The following is a 25,034-nucleotide window of genomic DNA, read 5'->3' as shown; positions in this document are numbered from 1 at the left end:
GGATTAGGTCTCTGCTTTTTGCAGATGATGTGGTCCTGATGGCTTCATCTGGCCAGGATCTTCAGCTCTCACTGGATCGGTTCGCAGCCGAGTGTGAAGCGACTGGGATGGGAATCAGCACCTCCAAGTCCGAGTCCATGGTTCTTGCCCGGAAAAGTGTGGAGTGCCATCTCAGTAATGCGGACGCTGTATCGATCCGTTGTGGTGAAGAAGGAGCTGAGCCGGAAGGCAAAACTCTCAATTTACCGCTCGATCTACGTTCCCATCCTCACCTATGGTCATGAGCTTTGGGTTATGACCGAAAGGACAAGATCACGGGTACAAGCGGCCCAAATGAGTTTCCTCCGCCGGGTGGCGGGTCTCTCCCTTAGAGATAGGGTGAGAAGCTCTGTCATCCAGGAGGAGCTCAAAGTAAAGCCGCTGCTCCTCCACATGGAGAGGAACCAGATGAGGTGGTTTGGGCATCTGGTCAGGATGCCACCCGAACGCCTCCCTAGGGAGGTGTTTGGGGCACGTCCGACCGGTAGGAGGCCACGGGGAAGACCCAGGACACGTTGGGAAGACTATGTCTCCCGGCTGGCCTGGGAACGCCTCGGGAAGAGCTGGACCAAGTGGCTGGGGAGAGGGAAGTCTGGGCTTCCTTGCTTAGGCTGCTGCCCCCGCGACCCGACCTCGGATAAGCAGAAGAAGATGGATGGATGGATTCTCCTTTAGTGTCCATAAAACTGTTTTATTTTCACATTTAAATATTTAGTTTCTGTAATAATTTTTTTTAAATTCATTGTTTTTTGGTATACTTTATACTTTGTATCTTTTTGATCTTCCTGCAATGCTCCTTTCAAACTTGAAGAATAAGTGGTGATAAAAGCTTGTAAGAAGCAGAAATATAAAGAAGTTTGTGAAGAATGTCCAGGACCAAACCTACCGTCCACGTGATGGTCAGCTCCCTGCTGGTCCCCCCGCCCCCGTCCACATCTGAAGGCGCCACCACAGGAGCTACAAGGAGAAACCACAGCAGGCTATAACTTCTCTCTGGCTCCTGCAACATCTTTCCTCTTGCAAATTCCACTCAGTGTCGTCTTCCAAGTGCAACACCTTAACTGAGGGACGCCTCCAATCTGGGATTGTCATTTATACTTGACATGCAGCACACAAGGTGCTCATTTAGAAGTTCATGCGGTGACTTTGGCGTGTGGTGTAGGAGGTCAGGCTGAGGTGTGTTCACCAAACACTTACTCAGGACTGTCAAAATGAAGAGAAAACTGGACGGGATGTGAAACAGACTTACGTGAGGCCAAGGTCTTCTCCTTAGGCGAGGGGTTGCTGGGGTCCCCCGTGCCCAGAGTGTTGGTGGCCATCACCCGGAACTCGTACTCGGTCCAGGGCACCAAATCCACCACGGTGGCCGTCTCTGCGTTGCCTTCAACATCTGCTGGAACTGCAAAGACATTTTAAGATGCTTCTAGAAGAGTAAAAACTAAGTTTCAGCTCAAAGTTTCCCAAACTTAGGGTGGTTTCTTCTTGACGCATGTTTCTTGTAATAAATCCCTCATGTTTGTGCAGCCTGTCATTGTTCTGTCAAATATGCTTTAGGAGCTTCATGTGGTCAAAGTGGCTTTCAAGTAGCAGTAGAGCTGAAAAACATTGAAGATATGATCGTATATATATGATTTATGACACCTTCAGACTTACAACGTTTACAGATAAATAGATGTGCTCAAAATAGTAACAATCTCACGGAGATTCCTGAGCCATTTTGAGAGTTAATGAACATGCGAGTCACATCATCACATTATGAAGGTGTCTGTTACTACATGATATACATACTTGCAGTGTGTATATTGTACATATTACATATTGTTATGAAGGTGTCTGTTACTACATTATATATATACTTGCAGTGTGTATATTGTACATATTACATATTGTTATGAAGGTGTCTGTTACTACATGATATATATACTTGAGTGTGTATATTGTACATATTACATATTGTTATGAAGGTGTCTGTTACTACATTATATATATACTTGCAGTGTGTATATTGTACATATTACATATTGTTATGAAGGTGTCTGTTACTACATTATATATATACTTGCAGTGTGTATATTGTACATATTACATATTGTTATGAAGGTGTCTGTTACTACATTATATATATACTTGCAGTGTGTATATTGTACATATTACATATTGTTATGAAGGTGTCTGTTACTACATGATATATATACTTGAGTGTGTATATTGTACATATTACATATTGTTATGAAGGTGTCTGTTACTACATTATATACATATATACTGGCAGTGTGTATATTGTACATATTGTTATGAAGGTGTCTGTTACTACATGATATATATACTTGCAGTGTGTATATTGTACATATTACATATTGTTATGAAGGTGTCTGTTACTACATGATATATATACTTGCAGTGTGTATATTGTACATATTACATATTGTTATGAAGGTGTCTGTTACTACATGATATATATACTTGCAGTGTGTATATTGTACATATTACATATTGTTATGAAGGTGTCTGTTACTACATGATATATATATACTTGCAGTGTGTATATTGTACATATTACATATTGTTATGAAGGTGTCTGTTACTACATTATATATATACTTGCAGTGTGTATATTGTACATATTACATATTGTTATGAAGGTGTCTGTTACTACATTATATATATACTTGCAGTGTGTATATTGTACATATTACATATTGTTATGAAGGTGTCTGTTACTACATGATATATATACTTGAGTGTGTATATTGTACATATTACATATTGTTATGAAGGTGTCTGTTACTACATTATATATATATATATATATTTGCAGTGTGTATATTGTACATATTGTTATGAAGGTGTCTGTTACTACATTATATATATACTTGCAGTGTGTATATTGTACATATTACATATTGTTATGAAGGTGTCTGTTACTACATTATATATATACTTGCAGTGTGTATATTGTACATATTACATATTGTTATGAAGGTGTCTGTTACTACATGATATATATATATACTTGCAGTGTGTATATAAAATGTTGGAGGGTTTTGAAGTAGTTTTAGAGACTTTGAAGGCTACAACGGTGACTCACATTAGTGGCATCTTTCAAGCGTTTTTTTGTCATCTTTAAAATCCTAAAAATACAAATAAAAGAGGTGTGTTCTTGTCTCTCATAATGATTTTGAACAAGAGGCAACATTCCAAAGAAGTGCAGTCCCCTTTTGAACCGTGGAATAATAATTTTAAAAAATAATTATTTTTGGATATTTTTATGAGCGAAATCCTTCATAACTTGAGGGTGGCCCGAAAGGTGAAAATAATCTGTATATTGTATTGCTTCTATGAAGGTCCCCCAGTGTGTGGAAGAAGTTGTGACCCAACATAAATGATGTGTTCTTCTCACATGTGCTGGCGTTCCTCCACACTTCCTGCGAGGAGGCGTCCCTGCACTGGATGTTATATTTGGAGATGGGGCTGTGGTTGTCTGCTCCGCGGCTCCACTGCAGCGTTACGTTCCTCTCACTTTTGTCCCTCACTCGCACCCCCGCCGGGGCCCCGGGGGGTCCTGGGGAGAAGAGAGGACCAGTGAGTGTTGCTTGATGGATAAGGTAGGAAAATTACAGGTTTCATACGTGCAGCCTTCCAGATACATTTTACACCTTTTTTTTTAGCGCCTTGAAGTGACAGTAGACTCCTTTAGATACTGACAGTGTTTGCTCTTCACTTATTGCATCACCGTTTCATTGTAGTACCATTGCGTACTCTTCTTTCAAGTTTTACATTTTAAAATGATGTATGAAGGCTTTTAAGCACATAGGAATCGGAATCATACATCCCAAAGATTTGGAATAATCATTTCATATAAGAGGTTAACAGTGAAAGGTATTCATCATAAATCATTAAATAAAAGTAGGGGTGTAACGCTACGTGTATTTGTATTCAACCGTTTCGGTACGGGGGTTCCGGTTCGGTTCGGTTCGGAGGTGTACCGAACGAGTTTCCACACGGACATATGAAGTAGCGTAACGCTGGTTGTGTAAACAATGCACACCGAGGCACAACACACGCATGCTAGCAGCTAACGGGCTAGGATAGACTGACCATACGTCCTCTTTTCACCGGACATGTCCTCTTTTGCGGAGCTGTCAGGGCGGAGTTTCTTAAATGCCTCAAATGTCCGGCATTTTGAGTTAGGGTTGCGTGTATTTTCAATGTACGTTCAGGGTTAAGAAGGGGTTAAAAACAAAACAAACAGCAGCATTGGTGAGGGAGGGGCAGAGACAGAGAGAGTGAGAGAGCTATGATAAACGCGCATGCCTCGCAAAGCTCTGCTTTTTATCCATAGATTTATCAGATTAATTGTTATATTTTTTTTTCTTGTTTTTAAACACTGACTTTTTGCAGTGCACTTCCTGTATACGACGCTCCTTGATAAATTAAATAATTAAAACTACAGTATATTATGACTATTGAAATGCATATATCTAAAAATAGCGAAAAAACATATAGAAAAATATATTATTCTTTACAAAATATTAAAGGGGTAAAAAAATATTTGAAAAATATACTTGTATACTACACACTCTGGCAGAAATGGAAAAACACTAGGGGTGTAACGGTACACAAAAATTTCGGTTCGGTACGTACCTCGGTTTAGAGGTCACGGTTCGGTTAATTTTCGGTACAGTAAGAAAACAACAAAATATAAATGTTTTGGTTATTTATTAAATGTGTAAACAATAGCATACCATGCATATACACACAGGGTCCATTGCCAGGGTTCAAGTGGTCAACATATATCAAATAAAAACTAAATAAGATATGGCTCAGAATGGTTTATTAACCAAACTTTTCTACATATAAAGTGCTTTTTTTGATTGATTGATTGATTGAGACTTTTATTAGTAGATTGCACAGTACAGTACATATTTATTAGTAGATTGCACAGTACACTACATATTTATTAGTAGATTGCACAGTACACTACATATTTATTAGTAGATTGCACAGTACAGTACATATTCCGTACAATTGACCACTAAATGGTAACACCCCAATAAGTTTTTCAACTTGTTTAAGTCGGGGTCCACGTTAATCAACATTAAACTGCCTCAAGTTGTTGCTCAGATTAAATAAAATGACAAAACTTTTCTTCTACATATAAAAAGTGCAACATTAAACAGTTTCAAGTCAACTCACCCTCAGATTAACATATGGGCTCATAGTTCTTCCACCATAGAAGAGGGTCAAAATCTAGTTCTTAATGCAATATGGTCTTATATATACCGCTACTAACGGTCCCTGACACAAGGCTGAAGCTTACAGGTGACAGAGCTTTCGCCGCTGCTGCTCCCAAGCTCTGGAACGACCTACCTCTGAGTGTTAGACAAGCCTCCTCTCTTCGTGTTTTTAAATCTCTCTTAAAAACATACTTTTATTCCATGGCTTTTAACACTGAGTGATATCCATCCTGCAATGGCGCCCCATAATACACCTTCTGTGAACCTGTTTTTATGTTTTATTTATTTATGTTTTATTTATTTATTTTTTATCGTGTTCTGTTTGTGTTGTGTTGTGTTTGCTCGGTTCTCGTATTATCTTTTAACCTGCCCATTGTACAGCACTTTGGCTACCCCTGTGGTACATTTTAAATGTGCTTTAGAAATAAAGTTGATTTGATTTGATTTGATTTATATCTGCTGCTAAAAAAACATTTGTTATTGCTTTAGCCCTGCCTGACTCGCCGAGGAGAGGCTGCTTGAATGCGGTGGTGACGCTTCAAATGGGTTTGCATGTTTGACGTGTTGTCAGAAGCAGCTGCTGAACAATGTCGGCAAACCTCCGTCCTCCATTGTTGTATCGCACAGCCAAAGTGTTCCCAAACGGGAGATCTTAACGAGGCAGGAGGGTCTTCCAGCTCTGGCTTTTACATGTTGTCCTAGCCCGGTCGCTGCTAGCATGCCGTGTGTTGTGCCTTGGTGTGCATTTTTTACACAACGTGCGGTACGCTACTTAACATGTTTGTGTGGAAACTCGTTCGGTACACCTCCGAACCGAACCGAGACCCCCGTATTGAAACGGTTCAATACAAATACACGTACCGTTACACCCCTAAAAAACACATTTATAAACAATTTTTAACTATCCCTAAGATTTTTGGACATTTATATTTATATAAGTTTAATTAGTTTTTTTTAAAAAAAACAAATTTATTTGATTGATTTATTTTTTTTATAGCGCCTGAAGACACCCGCATGCCAACAGTGAGAGGCCATTTTGGATTGAGTCCACAGTCCCACAGTGGTGTGACCAACACAAACGTGGCTGCCCACTTGCCACCACCATTTAACACTTATTGACATTGATGCAGCAGTGTGGGCGAAGTGCCTTGCCCAAGGACACAACAGCAGCGATGGAATGCAGGGTTTGAACTGACAACCCCCACGCACCTTTGAGAGGGGTTTTAAAGGTTGATGAATATCTTGTTAGGTTTGTAGCGGGAGTTTGTGTGTGAAAGTGAAAAGACGAGTGAAGTGAAAGCCTGGCTAATGATCAGTTGGCCTTCCACTGGAACATGACAAATCCTGATAGGGAACATAAAGACCGAGTCAGGCTGGATCAGCCTGGGTCCAAACCCGCAGTCTCAGAAATACAGTGGTGGACATGAACCGAGACCATTCAGCGGTCACAACTGGCGTCAGGAGTGGAATCCTAGATCTGGAATAATCATTCCATGTAAGAGGCTAACATTCTTGTAGCAGAGAGTCCTGTCATGGACGTCAAGTCTGGCCATCAACTGACTTAACATTCTTGTAGCAGAGAGTCCTGTCATGGACGTCAAGTCTGGCCATCAACTGACTTAACATTCTTGTAGCAGAGAGTCCTGTCATGGACGTCAAGTCTGGCCATCAACTGACTTAACATTCTTGTAGCAGAGAGTCCTGTCATGGACGTCAAGTCTGGCCATCAACTGACTTAACATTCTTGTAGCAGAGAGTCCTGTCATGGACGTCAAGTCTGGCCATCAACTGACTTAACATTCTTGTAGCAGAGAGTCCTGTCATGGACGTCAAGTCTGGCCATCAACTGACTTAACATTCTTGTAGCAGAGTGTCCTGTCATGGACGTCAAGTCTGGCCATCAACTGACTTAACATTCTTGTAGCAGAGAGTCCTGTCATGGACGTCAAGTTTGGCCATCAACTGACTTAACATTCTTGTAGCAGAGAGTCCTGTCATGGACGTCAAGTCTGGCCATCAACTGACTTAACATTCTTGTAGCAGAGAGTCCTGTCATGGACGTCAAGTCTGGCCATCAACTGACTTAACATTCTTGTAGCAGAGAGTCCTGTCATGGACGTCAAGTCTGGCCATCAACTGACTTAACATTCTTGTAGCAGAGAGTCCTGTCATGGACGTCAAGTCTGGCCATCAACTGACTTAACATTCTTGTAGCAGAGAGTCCTGTCATGGATGTCAAGTCTGGCCATCAACTGACTTAACATTCTTGTAGCAGAGTCCTGTCATGGACGTCAAGTCTGGCCATCAACTGACTTAACATTCTTGTAGCAGAGAGTCCTGTCATGGACGTCAAGTCTGGCCATCAACTGACTTAACATTCTTGTAGCAGAGAGTCCTGTCATGGACGTCAAGTCTGGCCATCAACTGACTTAACATTCTTGTAGCAGAGAATCCTGTCATGGACGTCAAGTCTGGCCATCAACTGACTTAACATTCTTGTAGCAGAGAGTCCTGTCATGGACGTCAAGTCTGGCCATCAACTGACTTAACATTCTTGTAGCAGAGAGTCCTGTCATGGACGTCAAGTCTGGCCATCAACTCACTTCATACACTGCAAAAAGTGACATCTAAGTAAGATGAAATATGTCCAATAAGGTGATATTTGCTTATTTTCTGTCTGATAAGATCATTCTTCTCACTAAGCAGATTTGATGTTAGAGTGTTTTACTTGTTTGAAGTGTTTTGGTCCTAAATGATGTCAGTAAGATATTACAGCTTGTTGCTGAGATTTGATGAGCTATATTGAGTAAAACATGCTTGAAACTAGAATATCAAGTGTTGCAAAGCTGTCATCAACACTCACAAGTATAAAACTACTTTTTTAAAGTCATCATTTCTTATTTCAAGTATGAAAAAAAAATCATGACTTTGCCACAATTGTGTCTCATAATTAAAACAGATGACAGCCAAATGGACTTTGCTGTTTTATTTTCAATGAAACAATAGACAATATGTACTCATATAGTAGTACAGTTGGCACAGTACAGTAAACTGACAGTTAATATTTAAACATTTGACATTTCTAACAATTTTGAACAGAAATAGTTCATGCACAGTCAGATAAATTCTTCAAAATTACAATTAAAAAAATGTTGTCCGGGGGCCGGGCTGTATATATGCACACTAATTGACTGAAAGAGCACGCACTTGGCGTGATGATGTCATGTTATCCATGGAAAAATGCATTTTTAGACAATATGATTAGCCTGAGCGGCTAGGAGACCCCGAGAGTAACAAGCGCTTGCCTTGTTGCCTTTCCATTAAGAACAATAAATTAGTTTCAAGAAATGTAATGCCGAGCGCATATCATTATGTCAAGATAATGGCACTAGCATTTACTTCATTTAAGAATATTTTCCAACATATTGAGCAAAAATAGATATTTTTTTTCTAGCAAGAAAAGTGCACTTGTTATTAGTGAGAATATACTTATTTTAAGCTATTTTGGGGTTCATTGAGGTTAGCTCATTTTACTTGTTTTGGAAAGGCTTGACAAGCCAAATGTTCTTGTTCTATTGGCAGATCATTTTGCTTAGTTCAAATAAAATACCCCTCATTTTTGTATTTTTTTCTTGTTTTTGAACACTGACTTTTTGCAGTGTTCAAGGAGTTCTCTCCTCGCTTTTTACATACAAGCTACAAACAATTGTCATAAGGAGTGGAGTTTTATCCGAGACGAGACTGAGGGCTCACGCTTTTATAGGCACCGAGCAAATTCTGTGGGTATGACCAAGTATTGATTGATCAAACCACTTTTCAATACCTTTGTCGCACATGACGTCACCAGATACTTGGCGCGGACATGACTACTTGCCGTAGTTTTGAAGCAATGCATGATGGTAATGGAGATGTTGTGTGTCAGTGTATTAACGTGCCGGCTGGTATAAACACACGCTGAGAAATAGCTCCGTGCCTGCCCACTTTATGGGTTGTAGATAAAACTATGGATAACGGAGACGTATATAATAGTCTCCTTTTCAGGTGAGAGGACGCTAAAGGCAGTGCCTTTAAGGCCCGCCCCCGATATAGTTGTCCCGTTGGAAATCGGGAGAAATTCGGGAGAATGGTTGTCCCGGGAGATTTTCGGGAGAGGCACTGAAATTCGGGAGTCTCCCAGACAATTCGGGAGGGTTGGCAAGTATGCATGCTACTGATTTGCTGTTGTGATTTCTCATGGAGATTTCAACCCCTCTAAATTTGGTAATCAAAAATACAACTAAGATGTACGTTGCAGTCACACAGCTGCTGTGTAATAAGCAGCGATGGGCAAACTACTTGGAAAATGTAGTAAGCTAAGCTACAAGTTACTCTCCATTAAATGTAGCTAAGCTACAAGTTACTCTCCATTAAATGTAGCTAAGCTACAAGTTACTCTCCATTAAATGTAGCTAAGCTTCAAGTTACTCTCCATTAAATGTAGCTAAGCTACAAGTTACTCTCCAATTAATTTAACTAAACTACAAGTTCCATCCATCCATCCATCCATCTTCTTCCGCTCATCCGAGGTGGGGTCGCAGGGGCAGCAGCCTAAGTAGGATAGCCCAGACTTCCCTCTCACCAGCCACTTGGTCCAGCTCTTCCCGGGGGATCCCGAGGCGTTCCCAGGCCAGCCGAGAGACATAGTCTTCCCAACGTGTCCTGGGTCTTTCCCGTGGCCTCCTACCGGTCGGACGTGCCCGAAACACCTCCCTAGGGAGGTGTTCGGGTGGCATCCTGACCAGATGCCCGAACCACCTCATCTGGCTCCTCTCCATGTGGAGGAACAGTGGCTTTACTTTGAGCTCCTCCTGGATGACAGAGCTTCTCACCCTATCTCTAAGGGAGAGACCCGCCACCCGACGGAGGAAACTCATTTTGGCCGCTTGTACCCGTGATCTTGTCCTTTCGGTCATAACCCAAAGCTCATGACCATTGGTGAGGATGGGAACGTAGATCGAGCGGTAAATTGAGAGCTTTGCCTTCCGGCTCAGCTCCTTCTTCACCACAACGGATCGATACAGCGTCCGCATTACTGAAGACGCCTGTCGATCTCACCATCCACTCTTCCCTCACTCATGAACAAGACTCCGAGGTACTTGAACTCCTCCACTTGGGGCAGGGTCTCCTCCCCAACCCGGAGATGACATTCCACCCTTTTCCGGGCAAGAACCATGGACTCGGACTTGGAGGTGCTGATTCTCATACCAGTCTCTTCACACTCGGCTGCGAACCGATCCAGTGAGAGCTGAAGATCCTGGCCAGATGAAGCCATCAGGACCACATCATCTGCAAAAAGCAGAGACCTAATCCTGCAGCCACCAAACCAGATCCCCTCAACGCCCTGACTGCGCCTAGAAATTCTGTCCATAAAAGTTCTGAACAGAATGGGTGACAAAGGGCAGCCTTGGCGGAGTCCAACCCTCACTGGAAACGTGTCCCACTTACTGCCGGCAGAGAGGACTAAGCTCTGACACTGATCATACAGTGAGAGGACTAAGCTCTGACACTGATCATACAAGGAGAGGACTAAGCTCTGACACTGATCATACAAGGAGAGGACTAAGCTCTGACACTGATCATACAGGGAGAGGACCATAGGTAGTCATCCCTATGCAGGGCCTGATTAGATGCTAATTGGCATGATTAGATGCTAATTGGCCCCACCTCTAACGAGCAGGCTGGCGGAGGCAGTGATGTAGTCCACAGGTGTCTGGGCGGTGCAGCTGTAGACTCCAGCGTGCTTCAACTGAGCGTTCTTGATCATCAACTCACCACTGGAGCTCCCGTTCTGCACAAAGTGACAACTTTGGGTGAAAATGATGGACAATTAAGGAGCAGGATGTTTGTGACTCTTAGTAAAGTGTTAGTGTACTTCATACACTTGAGTAGTACTCATCTTTAGTGTACTTCATACACTTGAGTAGTACTCATCTTTAGTGTACTTCATAGACTTGAGTAGTACTCATCTTTAGTATACTTCATAGACTTGAGTAGTACTCATCTTTAGTGTACTTCATAGACTTTATCATGCAGTAGTACTCATCTTTAGTGTACTTCATAGACTTTATCATGCAGTAGTACTCATCTTTAGTGTACTTCATAGACTTTATCATGCAGTAGTACTCATCTTTAGTGTACTTCATAGACTTTATCATACAGTAGTACTCATCTTTAGTGTACTTCATAGACTTTATCATGCAGTAGTACTAATCTTTAGTGTACTTCATAGACTTTATCATACAGTAGTACTCATCTTTAGTGTACTTCATAGACTTTATCATGCAGTAGTACTCATCTTTAGTGTACTTCATAGACTTTATCATGCAGTAGTACTCATCTTTAGTGTACTTCATAGACTTTATCATGCGGTAGTACTCTTCTTTAGTGTACTTCATAGACTTTATCATGCAGTAGTACTCATCTTTAGTGTACTTCATAGACTTTATCATGCAGTAGTACTCATCTTTAGTTTACTTCATAGACTTTATCATGCAGTAGTACTCATCTTTAGTGTACTTCATAGACTTTATCATACAGTAGTACTCATCTTTAGTGTACTTCATAGACTTTATCATGCAGTAGTACTAATCTTTAGTGTACTTCATAGACTTTATCATACAGTAGTACTCATCTTTAGTGTACTTCATAGACTTTATCATGCAGTAGTACTCATCTTTAGTGTACTTCATAGACTTTATCATGCAGTAGTACTCATCTTTAGTGTACTTCATAGACTTTATCATGCAGTAGTACTCATCTTTAGTGTACTTCATAGACTTTATCATGCAGTAGTACTCATCTTTAGTGTACTTCATAGACTTTATCATGCAGTAGTACTCATCTTTAGTGTACTTCATAGACTTTATCATGCAGTAGTACTCATCTTTAGTGTACTTCATAGACTTTATCATAGAGTAGTACTCATCTTTAGTGTACTTCATAGACTTTATCATGCAGTAGTACTCATCTTTAGTGTACTTCATAGACTTTATCATGCATTAGTACTCATCTTTAGTGTACTTCATAGACTTTATCATACAGTAGTACTCATCTTTAGTGTACTTCATAGACTTTATCATGCAGTAGTACTCATCTTTAGTGTACTTCATAGACTTTATCATGCAGTAGTACTCATCTTTAGTGTACTTCATAGACTTTATCATACAGTAGTACTCATCTTTAGTGTACTTCATAGACTTTATCATGCAGTAGTACTCATCATTAGTGTACTTCATAGACTGTATCATACAGTAGTACTCATCTCTAGTGTACTTCATAGACTTTATCATACAGTAGTACTCATCTTTAGTGTACTTCATAGACTTTATCATGCAGTAGTACTCATCTTTAGTGTACTTCATAGACTTTATCATGCAGTAGTACTCATCTTTAGTGTACTTCATAGACTTTATCATGCAGTAGTACTCATCTTTAGTGTACTTCATAGACTTTATCATGCAGTAGTACTCATCTTTAGGACTCAAACATCACATTTGTATTCATCCTAAACCTCATCCAATAACATCTGACATGGGGAACATAAAACCACTACTCTGTGATAAATACATTGTGCCGGCACATAAAACCACTACTCTGTGATAAATACATTGTGCCGGCACATAAAACCACTACTCTGTCATAAACACAGTGTGCCAACATATAAAACCACTACTCTGTCATAAATACAGTGTGCCGGCACATAAAACCACTACTCTGTCATAAATACAGTGTGCCAGCACATAAAACCACTACTCTGTCATAAACAAAGTGTGCCAGCATATAAAACCACTACTCTGTCATAAATACAGTGTGCCAGCACATAAAACCACTACTCTGTCATAAATACAGTGTGCTGGCACATAAAACCACTACTCTGTCATAAATACAGTGTGCCAGCACATAAAACCACTACTCTGTCATAAATACAGTGTGCCAGCACATAAAACCACTACTCTGTCATAAATACAGTGTGCCAGCACATAAAACCACTACTCTGTGATAAATACAGTGTGCCAGCACATAAAACCACTACTCTGTCATAAATACAGTGTGCCAGCATATAAAACCACTACTCTGTCATAAATACAGTGTGCTGGCACATAAAACCACTACTCTGTCATAAATACAGTGTGCTGGCACATAAAACCACTACTCTGTCATAAATACAGTGTGCTGGCACATAAAACCACTACTCTGTCATAAATACAATGTGCTGGCACACAAAACCACTACTCTGTGATAAATACAGTGTGCCAGCATATAAAACCACTACCCTGTGATGAATAAAGTGTGCCAGCACATAAAACCACTACTGTCTCACCGGGGGGTGTTCATAGTGCTGTCCTTGCTGGTGAAGATCAATGGTGTGTCCGTCCAAGGACCAGATGAAGGTGATGTCCAGCGAGGAGTCATGTGACGCGGCACACTGCATCCAGGCGTTCTGGCCCACTATGACATCAGCGTTGGAGGGGGCCAAGGTGATCTTGGTGGAGTCTGAGGGACATGACATGACATGTTTATGTGAGAGCATTTCAGTAGTGTGTATAAGAGTGTTTTAGTAGTGTGTATAAGAGTGTTTCAGTAGTGTGTATAAGAGTGTTTCAGTAGTGTGTATAAGAGTGTTTCAGTAGTGTGTATAAGAGTGTTTTAGTAGTGTGTATAAGAGTGTTTCAGTAGTGTGTATAAGAGTGTTTCAGTAGTGTGTATAAGAGTGTTTCAGTAGTGTGTATAAGAGTGTTTTAGTAGTGTGTATAAGAGTGTTTCAGTAGTGTGTATAAGAGTGTTTCAGTAGTGTGTATAAGAGTGTTTCAGTAGTGTGTATAAGAGTGTTTCAGTAGTGTGTATAAGAGTGTTTCAGTAGTGTGTATAAGAGTGTTTCAGTAGTGTGTATAAGAGTGTTTCAGTAGTGTGTATAAGAGTGTTTCAGTAGTGTGTGTGAGAGTGTTTCAGTAGTGTGTATAAGAGTGTTTCAGTAGTGTGTATAAGAGTGTTTCAGTAGTGTGTATAAGAGTGTTTCAGTAGTGTGTGTGAGAGTGTTTCAGTAGTGTGTATAAGAGTGTTTCAGTAGTGTGTATAAGAGTGTTTCAGTAGTGTGTATAAGAGTGTTTCAGTAGTGTGTATAAGAGTGTTTCAGTAGTGTGTGTGAGAGTGTTTCAGTAGTGTGTATAAGAGTGTTTCAGTAGTGTGTATAAGAGTGTTTCAGTAGTGTGTATGAGTGTTTCAGTAGTGTGTATAAGAGTGTTTCAGTAGTGTGTATAAGAGTGTTTCAGTAGTGTGTATAAGAGTGTTTCAGTAGTGTGTATAAGAGTGTTTCAGTAGTGTGTATAAGAGTGTTTCAGTAGTGTGTGAGAGTGTTTCAGTAGTGTGTATAAGAGTGTTTCAGTAGTGTGTATAAGAGTGTTTCAGTAGTGTGTATAAGAGTGTTTCAGTAGTGTGTGTGAGAGTGTTTCAGTAGTGTGTATAAGAGTGTTTCAGTAGTGTGTATAAGAGTGTTTCAGTAGTGTGTATAAGAGTGTTTCAGTAGTGTGTATAAGAGTGTTTCAGTAGTGTGTATGAGAGTGTTTCAGTAGTGTGTGTGAGAGTGTTTCAGTAGTGTGTATAAGAGTGTTTCAGTAGTGTGTATAAGAGTGTTTCAGTAGTGTGTATAAGAGTGTTTCAGTAGTGTGTATAAGAGTGTTTCAGTAGTGTGTGTGAGAGTGTTTCAGTAGTGTGTATAAGAGTGTTTCAGTAGTGTATAAGAGTGTTTCAGTAGTGTGTATAAGAGTGTTTCAGTAGTGTGTATAAGAGTGTTTCAGTAGTGTGTGTGAGAGTGTTTCAGTAGTGTGTATAAGAGTGTTTCAGTAGTGTGTATAAGAGTGTTTCAGTAGTGTGTATAAGAGTGTGCAAGTTGTGTGTGTGTGAGAAAAAGATTTCAGTAGTGTGTATAAGAGTGTGCAAGTAGTGTGTGAGAGTGTTTCAGTAGTGTGTATAAGAGTGTTTCAGTAGGGTTGTATAAGAGTGTTTCAGTAGTGTGTATAAGAGTGTTTCAGTAGTGTGTGTGAGAGTGTTTCAGTAGTGTGTATAAGAGTGTTTCAGTAGTGTGTATAAGAGTGTTTCAGTAGTGTGTATAAGAGTGTTTCAGTAGTGTGTGTGAGAGTGTTTCAGTAGTGTGTGTGAGAGTGTTTCAGTAGTGTGTATAAGAGTGTTTCAGTAGTGTGTATAAGAGTGTTTCAGTAGTGTGTGTGAGTGTTTCAGTAGTGTGTATAAGAGTGTTTCAGTAGTGTGTGTGAGAGTGTTTCAGTAGTGTGTATAAGAGTGTTTCAGTAGTGTGTATAAGAGTGTTTCAGTAGTGTGTGTGAGAGTGTTTCAGTAGTGTGTATAAGAGTGTTTCAGTAGTGTGTGTGAGAGTGTTTCAGTAGTGTGTATTAGAGTGTTTCAGTAGTGTGTATAAGAGTGTTTCAGTAGTGTGTATAAGAGTGTTTCAGTAGTGTGTATAAGAGTGTTTCAGTAGTGTGTATAAGAGTGTTTCAGTAGTGTGTGTGAGAGTGTTTCAGTAGTGTGTATAAGAGTGTTTCAGTAGTGTGTGTGAGAGTGTTTCAGTAGTGTGTATAAGAGTGTTTCAGTAGTGTGTGTGAGAGTGTTTCAGTAGTGTGTATAAGAGTGTTTCAGTAGTGTGTATAAGAGTGTTTCAGTAGTGTGTATAAGAGTGTTTCAGTAGTGTGTATAAGAGTGTTTCAGTAGTGTGTATAAGAGTGTTTCAGTAGTGTGTATAAGAGTTTTTCAGTAGTGTGTATAAGAGTGTTTCAGTAGTGTGTATAAGAGTGTTTCAGTAGTGTGTATAAGAGTGTTTCAGTAGTGTGTGTGTGAGAGTGTTTCAGTAGTGTGTATAAGAGTGTTTCAGTAGTGTGTATAAGAGTGTTTCAGTAGTGTGTATAAGAGTGTTTCAGTAGTGTGTGTGAGAGTGTTTCAGTAGTGTGTATAAGAGTGTTTCAGTAGTGTGTATAAGAGTGTTTCAGTAGTGTGTATAAGAGTGTTTCAGTAGTGTGTATAAGAGTGTTTCAGTAGTGTGTGTGAGAGTGTTTCAGTAGTGTGTATAAGAGTGTTTCAGTAGTGTGTATAAGAGTGTTTCAGTAGTGTGTATAAGAGTGTTTCAGTAGTGTGTATAAGAGTGTTTCAGTAGTGTGTGTGAGAGTGTTTCAGTAGTGTGTATGAGAGTGTTTCAGTAGTGTGTATAAAAGTGTTTCAGTAGTGTGTGTGAGAGTGTTTCAGTAGTGTGTATAAGAGTGTTTCAGTAGTGTGTATAAGAGTGTTTCAGTAGTGTGTATAAGAGTGTTTCAGTAGTGTGTATAAGAGTGTTTCAGTAGTGTGTATAAGAGTGTGCAAGTTGTGTGTGTGTGAGAAAAAGATTTCAGTAGTGTATGTAAGAGGTCATTCTGAATAATGTCCCTAACGACCCCTCACACCTATTCGTCATCACTCGCTGCCAAGTGATTGTATTGTTTTAGCGGTAAGCTAGCAATGGACGGATAAAAAAACAAGAACATTTCAGATGAAAATAGAACATTTTCAGATGAATTTGCTTTCACCGAAGACAAGGTTGTTGTTTTCCCTTTTTTGTCCAATTAAACATGCGCAGTGGTATGCCGCATACCACTGCGCATGTATGCACCGTATGCCTCACAATATTGACTTTTTTCCAAATCCATTAATAAGAGAAGGAACAGTATATTTTCTTTCCAATGTTCCAAATAATTTGGTGATTTTCTTGGTCATACCCAGAAATAAAATGTGAGTCGTTGTTTGATTTCATCAATTCTGTAGCATAAATGTAACAAAACTATAAGTGGTGTCATTTTAATAATCCAACAGAGTTTGCCTCTCCAGGTGGGTTTTATTTGGAGGAAATGGGCTTAAATGGCTCTTTGTATGCTGAAGGTGTAGTGACTCACAGATGTGGAATGGTTGGCTGATTTGACATTTCTCTCTCAAATCCGAGGTTGTAAGACTATTATTTGTTATTGTTATTACAATGGTATTATTTCATGACTTCTATTCCTGACAGTAATAAATAATTGTGATGGTATTGGTGATAATGATCAATACTTACATAATGTGTCTACTAAAATGTTAAAAGTTGTGTATATTCAAATAATAACATATCTATCTAAAAAAAAAAAAAAAAACAGTAAACATAAGAAAAAAATAGAAAAAAATTGCAATGTAATGAGAAAAAAACGTTTTTTAAACTAACATTAATAATATACTTGGTCACCTATAACACAAATGTATGTATTTAAATATATATAATATCTGCGTCTAGCTTTTTAGAAAATATATATATATTCAACACAAATAATCACATCTACTTCCTCCACCTTTATAGTCAACACAAATAATCACATCTACTCCCTCCACCTTTATAGTCAACACAAATAATCACACCTACTTCCTCCACCTTTGTATTCAACACAAATAATCACACCTACTTCCTCCACCTTTATATTCAACACAAATAATCACACCTACTTCCTCCACCTTTATATTCAACACAAATAATCACACCTACTTCCTCCACCTTTATATTCAACACAAATAATCACACCTACTTCCTCCACCTTTATATTCAACACAAATAATCACATCTACTTCCTCCACCTTTATAGTCAACACAAATAATCACATCTACTTCCTCCACCTTTATAGTCAATACAAATAATCACATCTACTTCCTCCACCTTTATAGTCAACACAAATAATCACACCTACTTCCTCCACCTTTATAGTCAACACAAATAATCACATCTACTTCCTCCACCTTTATAGTCAACACAAATAATCACATCTACTTCCTCCACCTTTATAGTCAACACAAATAATCACATCTACTTCCTCCACCTTTATATTCAACACAAATAATCACACCTACTTCCTCCACCTTTATGGTCAACAGAAATAATCACACCTACTTCCTCCACCTTTATATTCAACACAAATAATCACACCTACTTCCTCCACCTTTATATTCAACACAAATAATCACACCTACTTCCTCCACCTTTATATTCAACACAAATAATCACACCTACTTCCTCCACCTTTATAGTCAACACAAATAATCACATCTACTTCCTCCACCTTTATAGTCAACACAAATAATCACATCTACTTCCTCCACCTTTGTAGTCAACACAAATAATCACATCTACTTCCTCCACCTTTATAGTCAACACAAATAATCACATCTACTTCCTCCACCTTTATAGTCAACACAAATAATCACACCTACTTCCTCCACCTTTATAGTCAACACAAATAATCACATCTACTTCCTCCACCTTTATAGTCAACACAAATAATCACATCTACTTCCTCCACCTTTATAGTCAACACAAATAATCACATCTACTTCCTCCACCTTTATATTCAACACAAATAATCACACCTACTTCCTCCACCTTTATATTCAACACAAATAATCACACCTACTTCCTCCACCTTTATATTCAACACAAATAATCACACCTACTTCCTCCACCTTTATATTCAACACAAATAATCACACCTACTTCCTCCACCTTTATATTCAACACAAATAATCACATCTACTTCCTCCACCTTTATAGTCAACACAAATAATCACACCTACTTCCTCCACCTTTATATTCAACACAAATAATCACACCTACTTCCTCCACCTTTATATTCAACACAAATAATCACACCTACTTCCTCCACCTTTATATTCAACACAAATAATCACACCTACTTCCTCCACCTTTATATTCAACACAAATAATCACATCTACTTCCTCCACCTTTATAGTCAACAGAAATAATCACACCTGCTCCCTCCACCTTTATAGTCAACACAAATAATCACATCTACTTCCTCCACCTTTATAGTCAACACAAATAATCACATCTACTTCCTCCACCTTTATAGTCAACACAAATAATCACACCTACTTCCTCCACCTTTGTATTCAACACAAATAATCACACCTACTTCCTCCACCTTTATATTCAACACAAATAATCACACCTACTTCCTCCACCTTTATATTCAACACAAATAATCACACCTACTTCCTCCACCTTTATATTCAACACAAATAATCACACCTACTTCCTCCACCTTTATATTCAACACAAATAATCACATCTACTTCCTCCACCTTTATAGTCAACACAAATAATCACACCTACTTCCTCCACCTTTATATTCAACACAAATAATCACATCTACTTCCTCCACCTTTATAGTCAACACAAATAATCACACCTACTTCCTCCACCTTTATATTCAACACAAATAATCACATCTACTTCCTCCACCTTTATAGTCAACACAAATAATCAGAGCTACTTCCTCCACCTTTATATTCATGTAACTGTTACCTTATTGATGTACCTGTTACCTTATTGATGTACCTGTTACCTTATTGATGTACATGTTACCTTATTGATGTACCTATTACCTTATTGATGTACCTGTTACCTTGTTGATGTACCTGTTACCTTGTTGATGTACATGTTACCTTATTGATGTACATGTTACCTTATTGATGTACCTATTACCTTATTGATGTACCTGTTACCTTATTGATGTACCTGTTACCTTGTTGATGTACCTGTTACCTTGTTGATGTACCTGTTACCTTGTTGATGTACCTGTTACCTTATCGATGTACCTGTTACCTTGTTGATGTACCTGTTACCTTATTGATGTACCTGTTACCTTGTTGATGTACCTGTTACCTTGTTGATGTACCTGTTACGGACAGCGAGCCCGTGCTGTTGGCCTTGCCGCGGTCGTTGTGGGCGAAGCAGGTGTACCTGCCCTCATCTGCACGAGTCACGTTCAGGATCTCCAGGCTGCCGTCCTCCCAGATGAACACCCTGCAGAAGAAAAAGAAACCTTGTTCATCGGAGAAGCGGCTGAATAAAACATGAGGAGGTTAAAAGTCCAGAGTGTGTTCTTGGATAATGAAGAAAAATGAGATAAAAATGCTTCTTCCCAAATAAAGTTGAAGAGAAAACAGAGTGAAAGTGAGCTGAAGGCAAAAATAAAAATTCTCTTTTTCTTTGCATATTTCAGCTCATGCATGACAACTAGCGTCATTCAAGCCCTCCTTCCAGTCCCTCTGTGGGGGTGGGGAGAAGGTTGGGGTACCCCCACCCACCCAGATTAGGCTTGTTTTGTCATCCCGGCTGACGAGTTGGGGAAGCAGCTTAATGTCAGGAGAATCACATAAATCAACAACTGCCTTGTGACATATTTAGCAGATTTAGACGATCCAGGGCTTATTTAAATCTCCCAGGGATGAGCGCACACTTATCGTCGGCCCACATAGACCAGGGGGACCCACACAGTCCTAGAAGAAGTTGGCTCACCTGCTGGAGTTGCTCAGCAGTTCCGTCTCTTTGCTCCAGGAGATGCTGGGCTTGGGCGCCGCTTTGGGTCGACATTCCAACACCACCCGGCCGTTTCGTGGAGCCAGGACTTGTTTGACGGGGTTGTGTTGAAATGTGGGGGCGCAGGCTGGTGGGGATGAGAGAAGAGGGGATATGGATTATTGATGCAGGCAAGCATGAATTAATGATAAAAGATGTTAAGACCCACACGTCCATCCCGGCTGATTAGAAGCTCGGGTTCATGAGAGAGCACTTGATCACCCCTCTGCATTCTAAAACCAAATAGCAGTTATACAAAATGTTAATCAGATAAGCCTGAGAGGTAGTTTAAAATTGATTTTATTAAGCTCTACTGGAAAAACACTGATTTGTGTCTTCTCATGCTTTTCATGCTAATGATGTTTAATGTTTCCAGTTAAACCTTCCTTACTACCGCATCTTCACCATCTCCTCTGCCTCTGCTGGAAAGATGGAGCTGTCCCTCAGGATCTGCGTGACTCCAAGATTGTCACACTGTACAAGAACAAGGGAGACCGTAGTGACTGTGATAATTACCAGAGCATATCCCTGCTCAACATCGTGGGGAAAGTCTTGCTAGACTCCACCTCTTTGCAGAACGTGTCTACCCTGAGTCACAACGTGGCTTTAGAGCAGCAAGATCCACAGTGGACATGATCTTCCCCCTTCGGCAGCTGCAGGAGAACAGAGGAGACCCTTGTATATCGCCTTTGTCGAGCTCACAAAAGCCTTCGACCTTGTCAGCGGAGATGGTCTCTTCAAGCTGCTTGCAAAGATCGGCTGCCCCCCAAAACTCCTCGCCGTCATAAGATCATTCCACGAAAACACACAGGGTTCCGTCTGTTGGGAAGGAGAAACATCAGAAGCCTTTCCAATCCGCAGCGGTGCAAACCAGGGCTGCGTTCTTGCACCAACCATCTTTGGAATTTTCTCCCTCGTTCTGTCTGCTGCTTTCGGCTCATGTTCTGAAGGGTTCTTCCTACACACAACAGCTGATGGCAAACTTTTCAACCTCGCCCGTTTGCGCTCCAAGACCAAGGTAACCGGTGTCCTCCTGAGGGAAATGCTTGTTGCTGATGATGCATCTCTAGCATCCCACACCGAGTCCGGGCTCCAGAGGCTGATGGACAGACTTTCATCTGCCTGTAAAGAGTTTGGTCTCACCGTCAGCATTAAGAAGACCAATGTCATGGTCCAAGATGCTGAAACTCCACTCTCCATCCATCTCCATCGACAATCAGACTCTGGAATGTGTAAACACCTTTACATACCAGAGATCCGCAATCTCCAGCGAGTTGTCACTCGACACGGTTCATGCCACCCGTCGTGCGAGAGTGATGGCCAGGCTGTCCAAAAGAGTATGGTCGAACAACCAGCTATCCATGCGCACTAAACTCCAGGTATACCCAGTCTGCGTCATTAGCACACTGATGTATGGCAGCGAGGCCTGGACAACCTACACCAGACATGAGAAACAGCTAAACAGCTTCCACCTGCCCTGTCCTCGCCGCATCCTTGGAATCGCATGGCAGGACAAAGTTCCCAACACGGAAGTCCCGGAACGTGCTCACTCCACCAGCCTGTTCACCATGCTCAGCCAACGCCGCCTCAGATGGATTGGCCATGTCCACAGGATGGACCCCAGCTGGCTCCCCAGAGCTGTCCTGTATGGCGAATTGTCACCAGGCTCCAGACCCCTTGGTCGCCCCCGAATGACATGAAACAGGCAGGCATTGACAACAACTTGGAGGAAGCTGCAAAAGACCGCGATGTTTGGAGGCAGACTGTTGCCACAGGAACCTGAGAAGCACATCTCCTTGTTGCAGGCGAGGAGACAAAAGCGGAAACTGGGTGACGCAGAACCCTCCCCAGACGTCTGTGCCAGAGACTGTCACTCCAGAGTGGGACTGCACAGCCACAGCCACTGCTGCAAGAAAGAATGACCTCCCCCAGGTCCAACCCATCATCACCACTGACGGACGGATGCATATATATATAAATGCTAATGCTAATGAGTGTGTGGCTCCCGTTAACGCTATTGTGTGCTTAATCCACTTTGATCAATACACTTACTCACGATACATGCCACATCGCACATACAACAACGTAACACAACAAAATAATGGGGCAAAAAGACGTTAACTCGAGCAACACTGTCATGCGTGAGCTACAATACTAACATCATGCTAGGCTAGCATAGCACCATTTACTTTACAGCTACCATGTCCTGACAGAACTCCTGGCTGCAGTTTAAAGATGTGTGGCAAATCTTGATTTATTTTATTTCAAAATGTCAAAGTAGCGCGTAGAGCAGGGCTATTCAACTGAGGAAGCAGATGCTCCAGAAGTTTTGTTGATTATTGATGTTTCTTCTTTTGAATTGTTATCCTTATTTCTTTACACGTCCTTTTTTCAGGTTTGTAAGACTGAAAATATAAACATTACAAAAGTATAACGTCCATTGTGTATTTTACATAAATAAAATAGAAGGTTTAGTGTTAATACATTCACATAATAAACGTGATATGTTTACACATATTGAAATTAAACATCCACAGCAAACATTGCACACATGTGGTTTAACACAATTAAACCTAGGGTAGCTTTATCGCCCTCTGCTGGTCAAATTCAGCACTACATGTATTTAAGCAGTTCTGATGGCCAGAGTTCAACACAACCACGAATACAAAAGACATCACAAAGTCAGCAATGTCAATACATTCATACTTTGTTGTCCAGTCGCTACAAGTTACTCTCCATTAAATGTAACTAAGCTACAAGTTACTCTCCATTAAATGTAACTAAGCTACAAGTTACTCTCCATTAAATGTAACTAAGTTACAAGTTACTCTCCATTAAATGTAACTAAGCTACAAGTTACTCTCCATTAAATGTAGCTAAGCTACAATTTACTCTCCATTAAATGTAGCTAAGCTACAAGTTACTCTCCATTAAATGTAGCTAAACTACAAGTTACTCTGCATTAAATGTAACTAAGCTACAAGTTACTCTCCATTAAATGTAGCTAAGCTACAAGTTACTCTCCATTAAATGTAACTAAGTTACAAGTTACTCTCCATTAAATGTAACTACGCTACAAGTTACTCTCCATTAAATGTAGCTAAGCTACAATTTACTCTCCATTAAATGTAACTAAGTTAAAGGGGAAGCTATCCCTGGAGAATTGTAGCAAGCTACACTACAAGCTACAGGACAAAAGTAGCTAGCTACATTAAAGCTACATTGAACAACATTTCTATCTATGGGCCACATGTATAATATCAATGTTCATGTAAGTGTAAAAATACTACTATCAACTATCTGTCATTTATCTCTAGGGGTCGCTCTATGTATTTATTGAGTTTGCCTTTTCTTTGGCCCACCCCTATAATGTTGTTCATGTTGTCTACCTCCAGTAAAAAACAGCATATGTTGACAAAGAAAGAAAGACTTGTTGGGAAGAGTTGCTAATGGTTATGTGCAGTAAAACTTTTCACTTAATGTGTGTTCCTACATTTGTGTTCCACGTCTTAGATGAAGAGAGCACTTATGATTGTGCTTTACAAAGTCAACATTGTTTTCTCTAAATGTGTCTAAATATGGCCAAGGACACGCATTATTGTGGCTTTCATCTTCATCACTAAAGGAACAATCTCATTTGTTTTTGAGTGGTCAGCTTGAAGCGTCCCTCTGTCTCCGACTCCCTCCTGGTCATGTGACATGAGTGTCTGTTATGATTGGATGACCCGCCTTATCTTGCCTCTGATTGGCCAGTTTCACCCTAACCTTAGCCAATTGTGACTCATCATAGGAACACCAAGCAATCATCATGGATGTTCTATTTTCTACCTTCTCCATATTGTTTTGGCCTGGAGTCACACTCCATGTTCTCTCTCTGGAGCTTTCATGTTAGCTACCTCGCTACATTTGTCTAAAAGTAGCTAAGCTACAGGAAAAGCTACTCATTAAAAATGCTACATGTAGCCTGTTCCTGCCCATCACAGTGCTCCATGTTTAAAACACGTAACATTGAAGTACATGTAGCCGAGCTAAATTTTATTTTATTTTATTTTTATTTTGTTCAATTATTCACATCATTTTTTGTTGTGAACTTCCCCAAAAGTGTTTCTCATTGTAAATAGGTTCCACTCTATTATTTTCCGTTACATACCTTTTTGTTTCCCTGGGGGGTGATTTGGCGTCGCACCTTTGTGACCAGCTTCAGTGAGCACTGACGCTCGGAGCTGGTAAGTCATGTTTATGTCTCTCTCCTTTTGTTTTTTTAATAAACTTTTTGGTTGTCGTTTT

General features: G+C 40.1%; 1 protein-coding gene across 1 annotated transcript in view; it reads right to left on the bottom strand.

Moving 5' to 3' along the window:
* The window catches only part of LOC133659173 (contactin-1a-like), a 79,075-nt gene that overhangs the window by 15,684 nt on the left and 38,357 nt on the right, over nucleotides 1–25,034 (bottom strand). The window contains exons 10-16 of the mRNA XM_062061908.1: nucleotides 20,688–20,835; nucleotides 20,065–20,192; nucleotides 13,636–13,808; nucleotides 10,980–11,103; nucleotides 3,440–3,601; nucleotides 1,289–1,438; nucleotides 926–996 (exon numbers count right to left, since the gene is read on the bottom strand). Of these exons, the coding sequence (XP_061917892.1) occupies nucleotides 926–996; nucleotides 1,289–1,438; nucleotides 3,440–3,601; nucleotides 10,980–11,103; nucleotides 13,636–13,808; nucleotides 20,065–20,192; nucleotides 20,688–20,835 (956 nt within the window). The remainder of the gene's footprint in view (nucleotides 1–925; nucleotides 997–1,288; nucleotides 1,439–3,439; nucleotides 3,602–10,979; nucleotides 11,104–13,635; nucleotides 13,809–20,064; nucleotides 20,193–20,687; nucleotides 20,836–25,034) is intronic.

This window comes from Entelurus aequoreus, linkage group LG10 (genome assembly GCF_033978785.1).
Source record: "Entelurus aequoreus isolate RoL-2023_Sb linkage group LG10, RoL_Eaeq_v1.1, whole genome shotgun sequence".
Classification (NCBI taxonomy): Eukaryota; Metazoa; Chordata; class Actinopteri; order Syngnathiformes; family Syngnathidae; genus Entelurus; species Entelurus aequoreus.
This window is presented reverse-complemented; position numbering and strand designations above follow the sequence as displayed.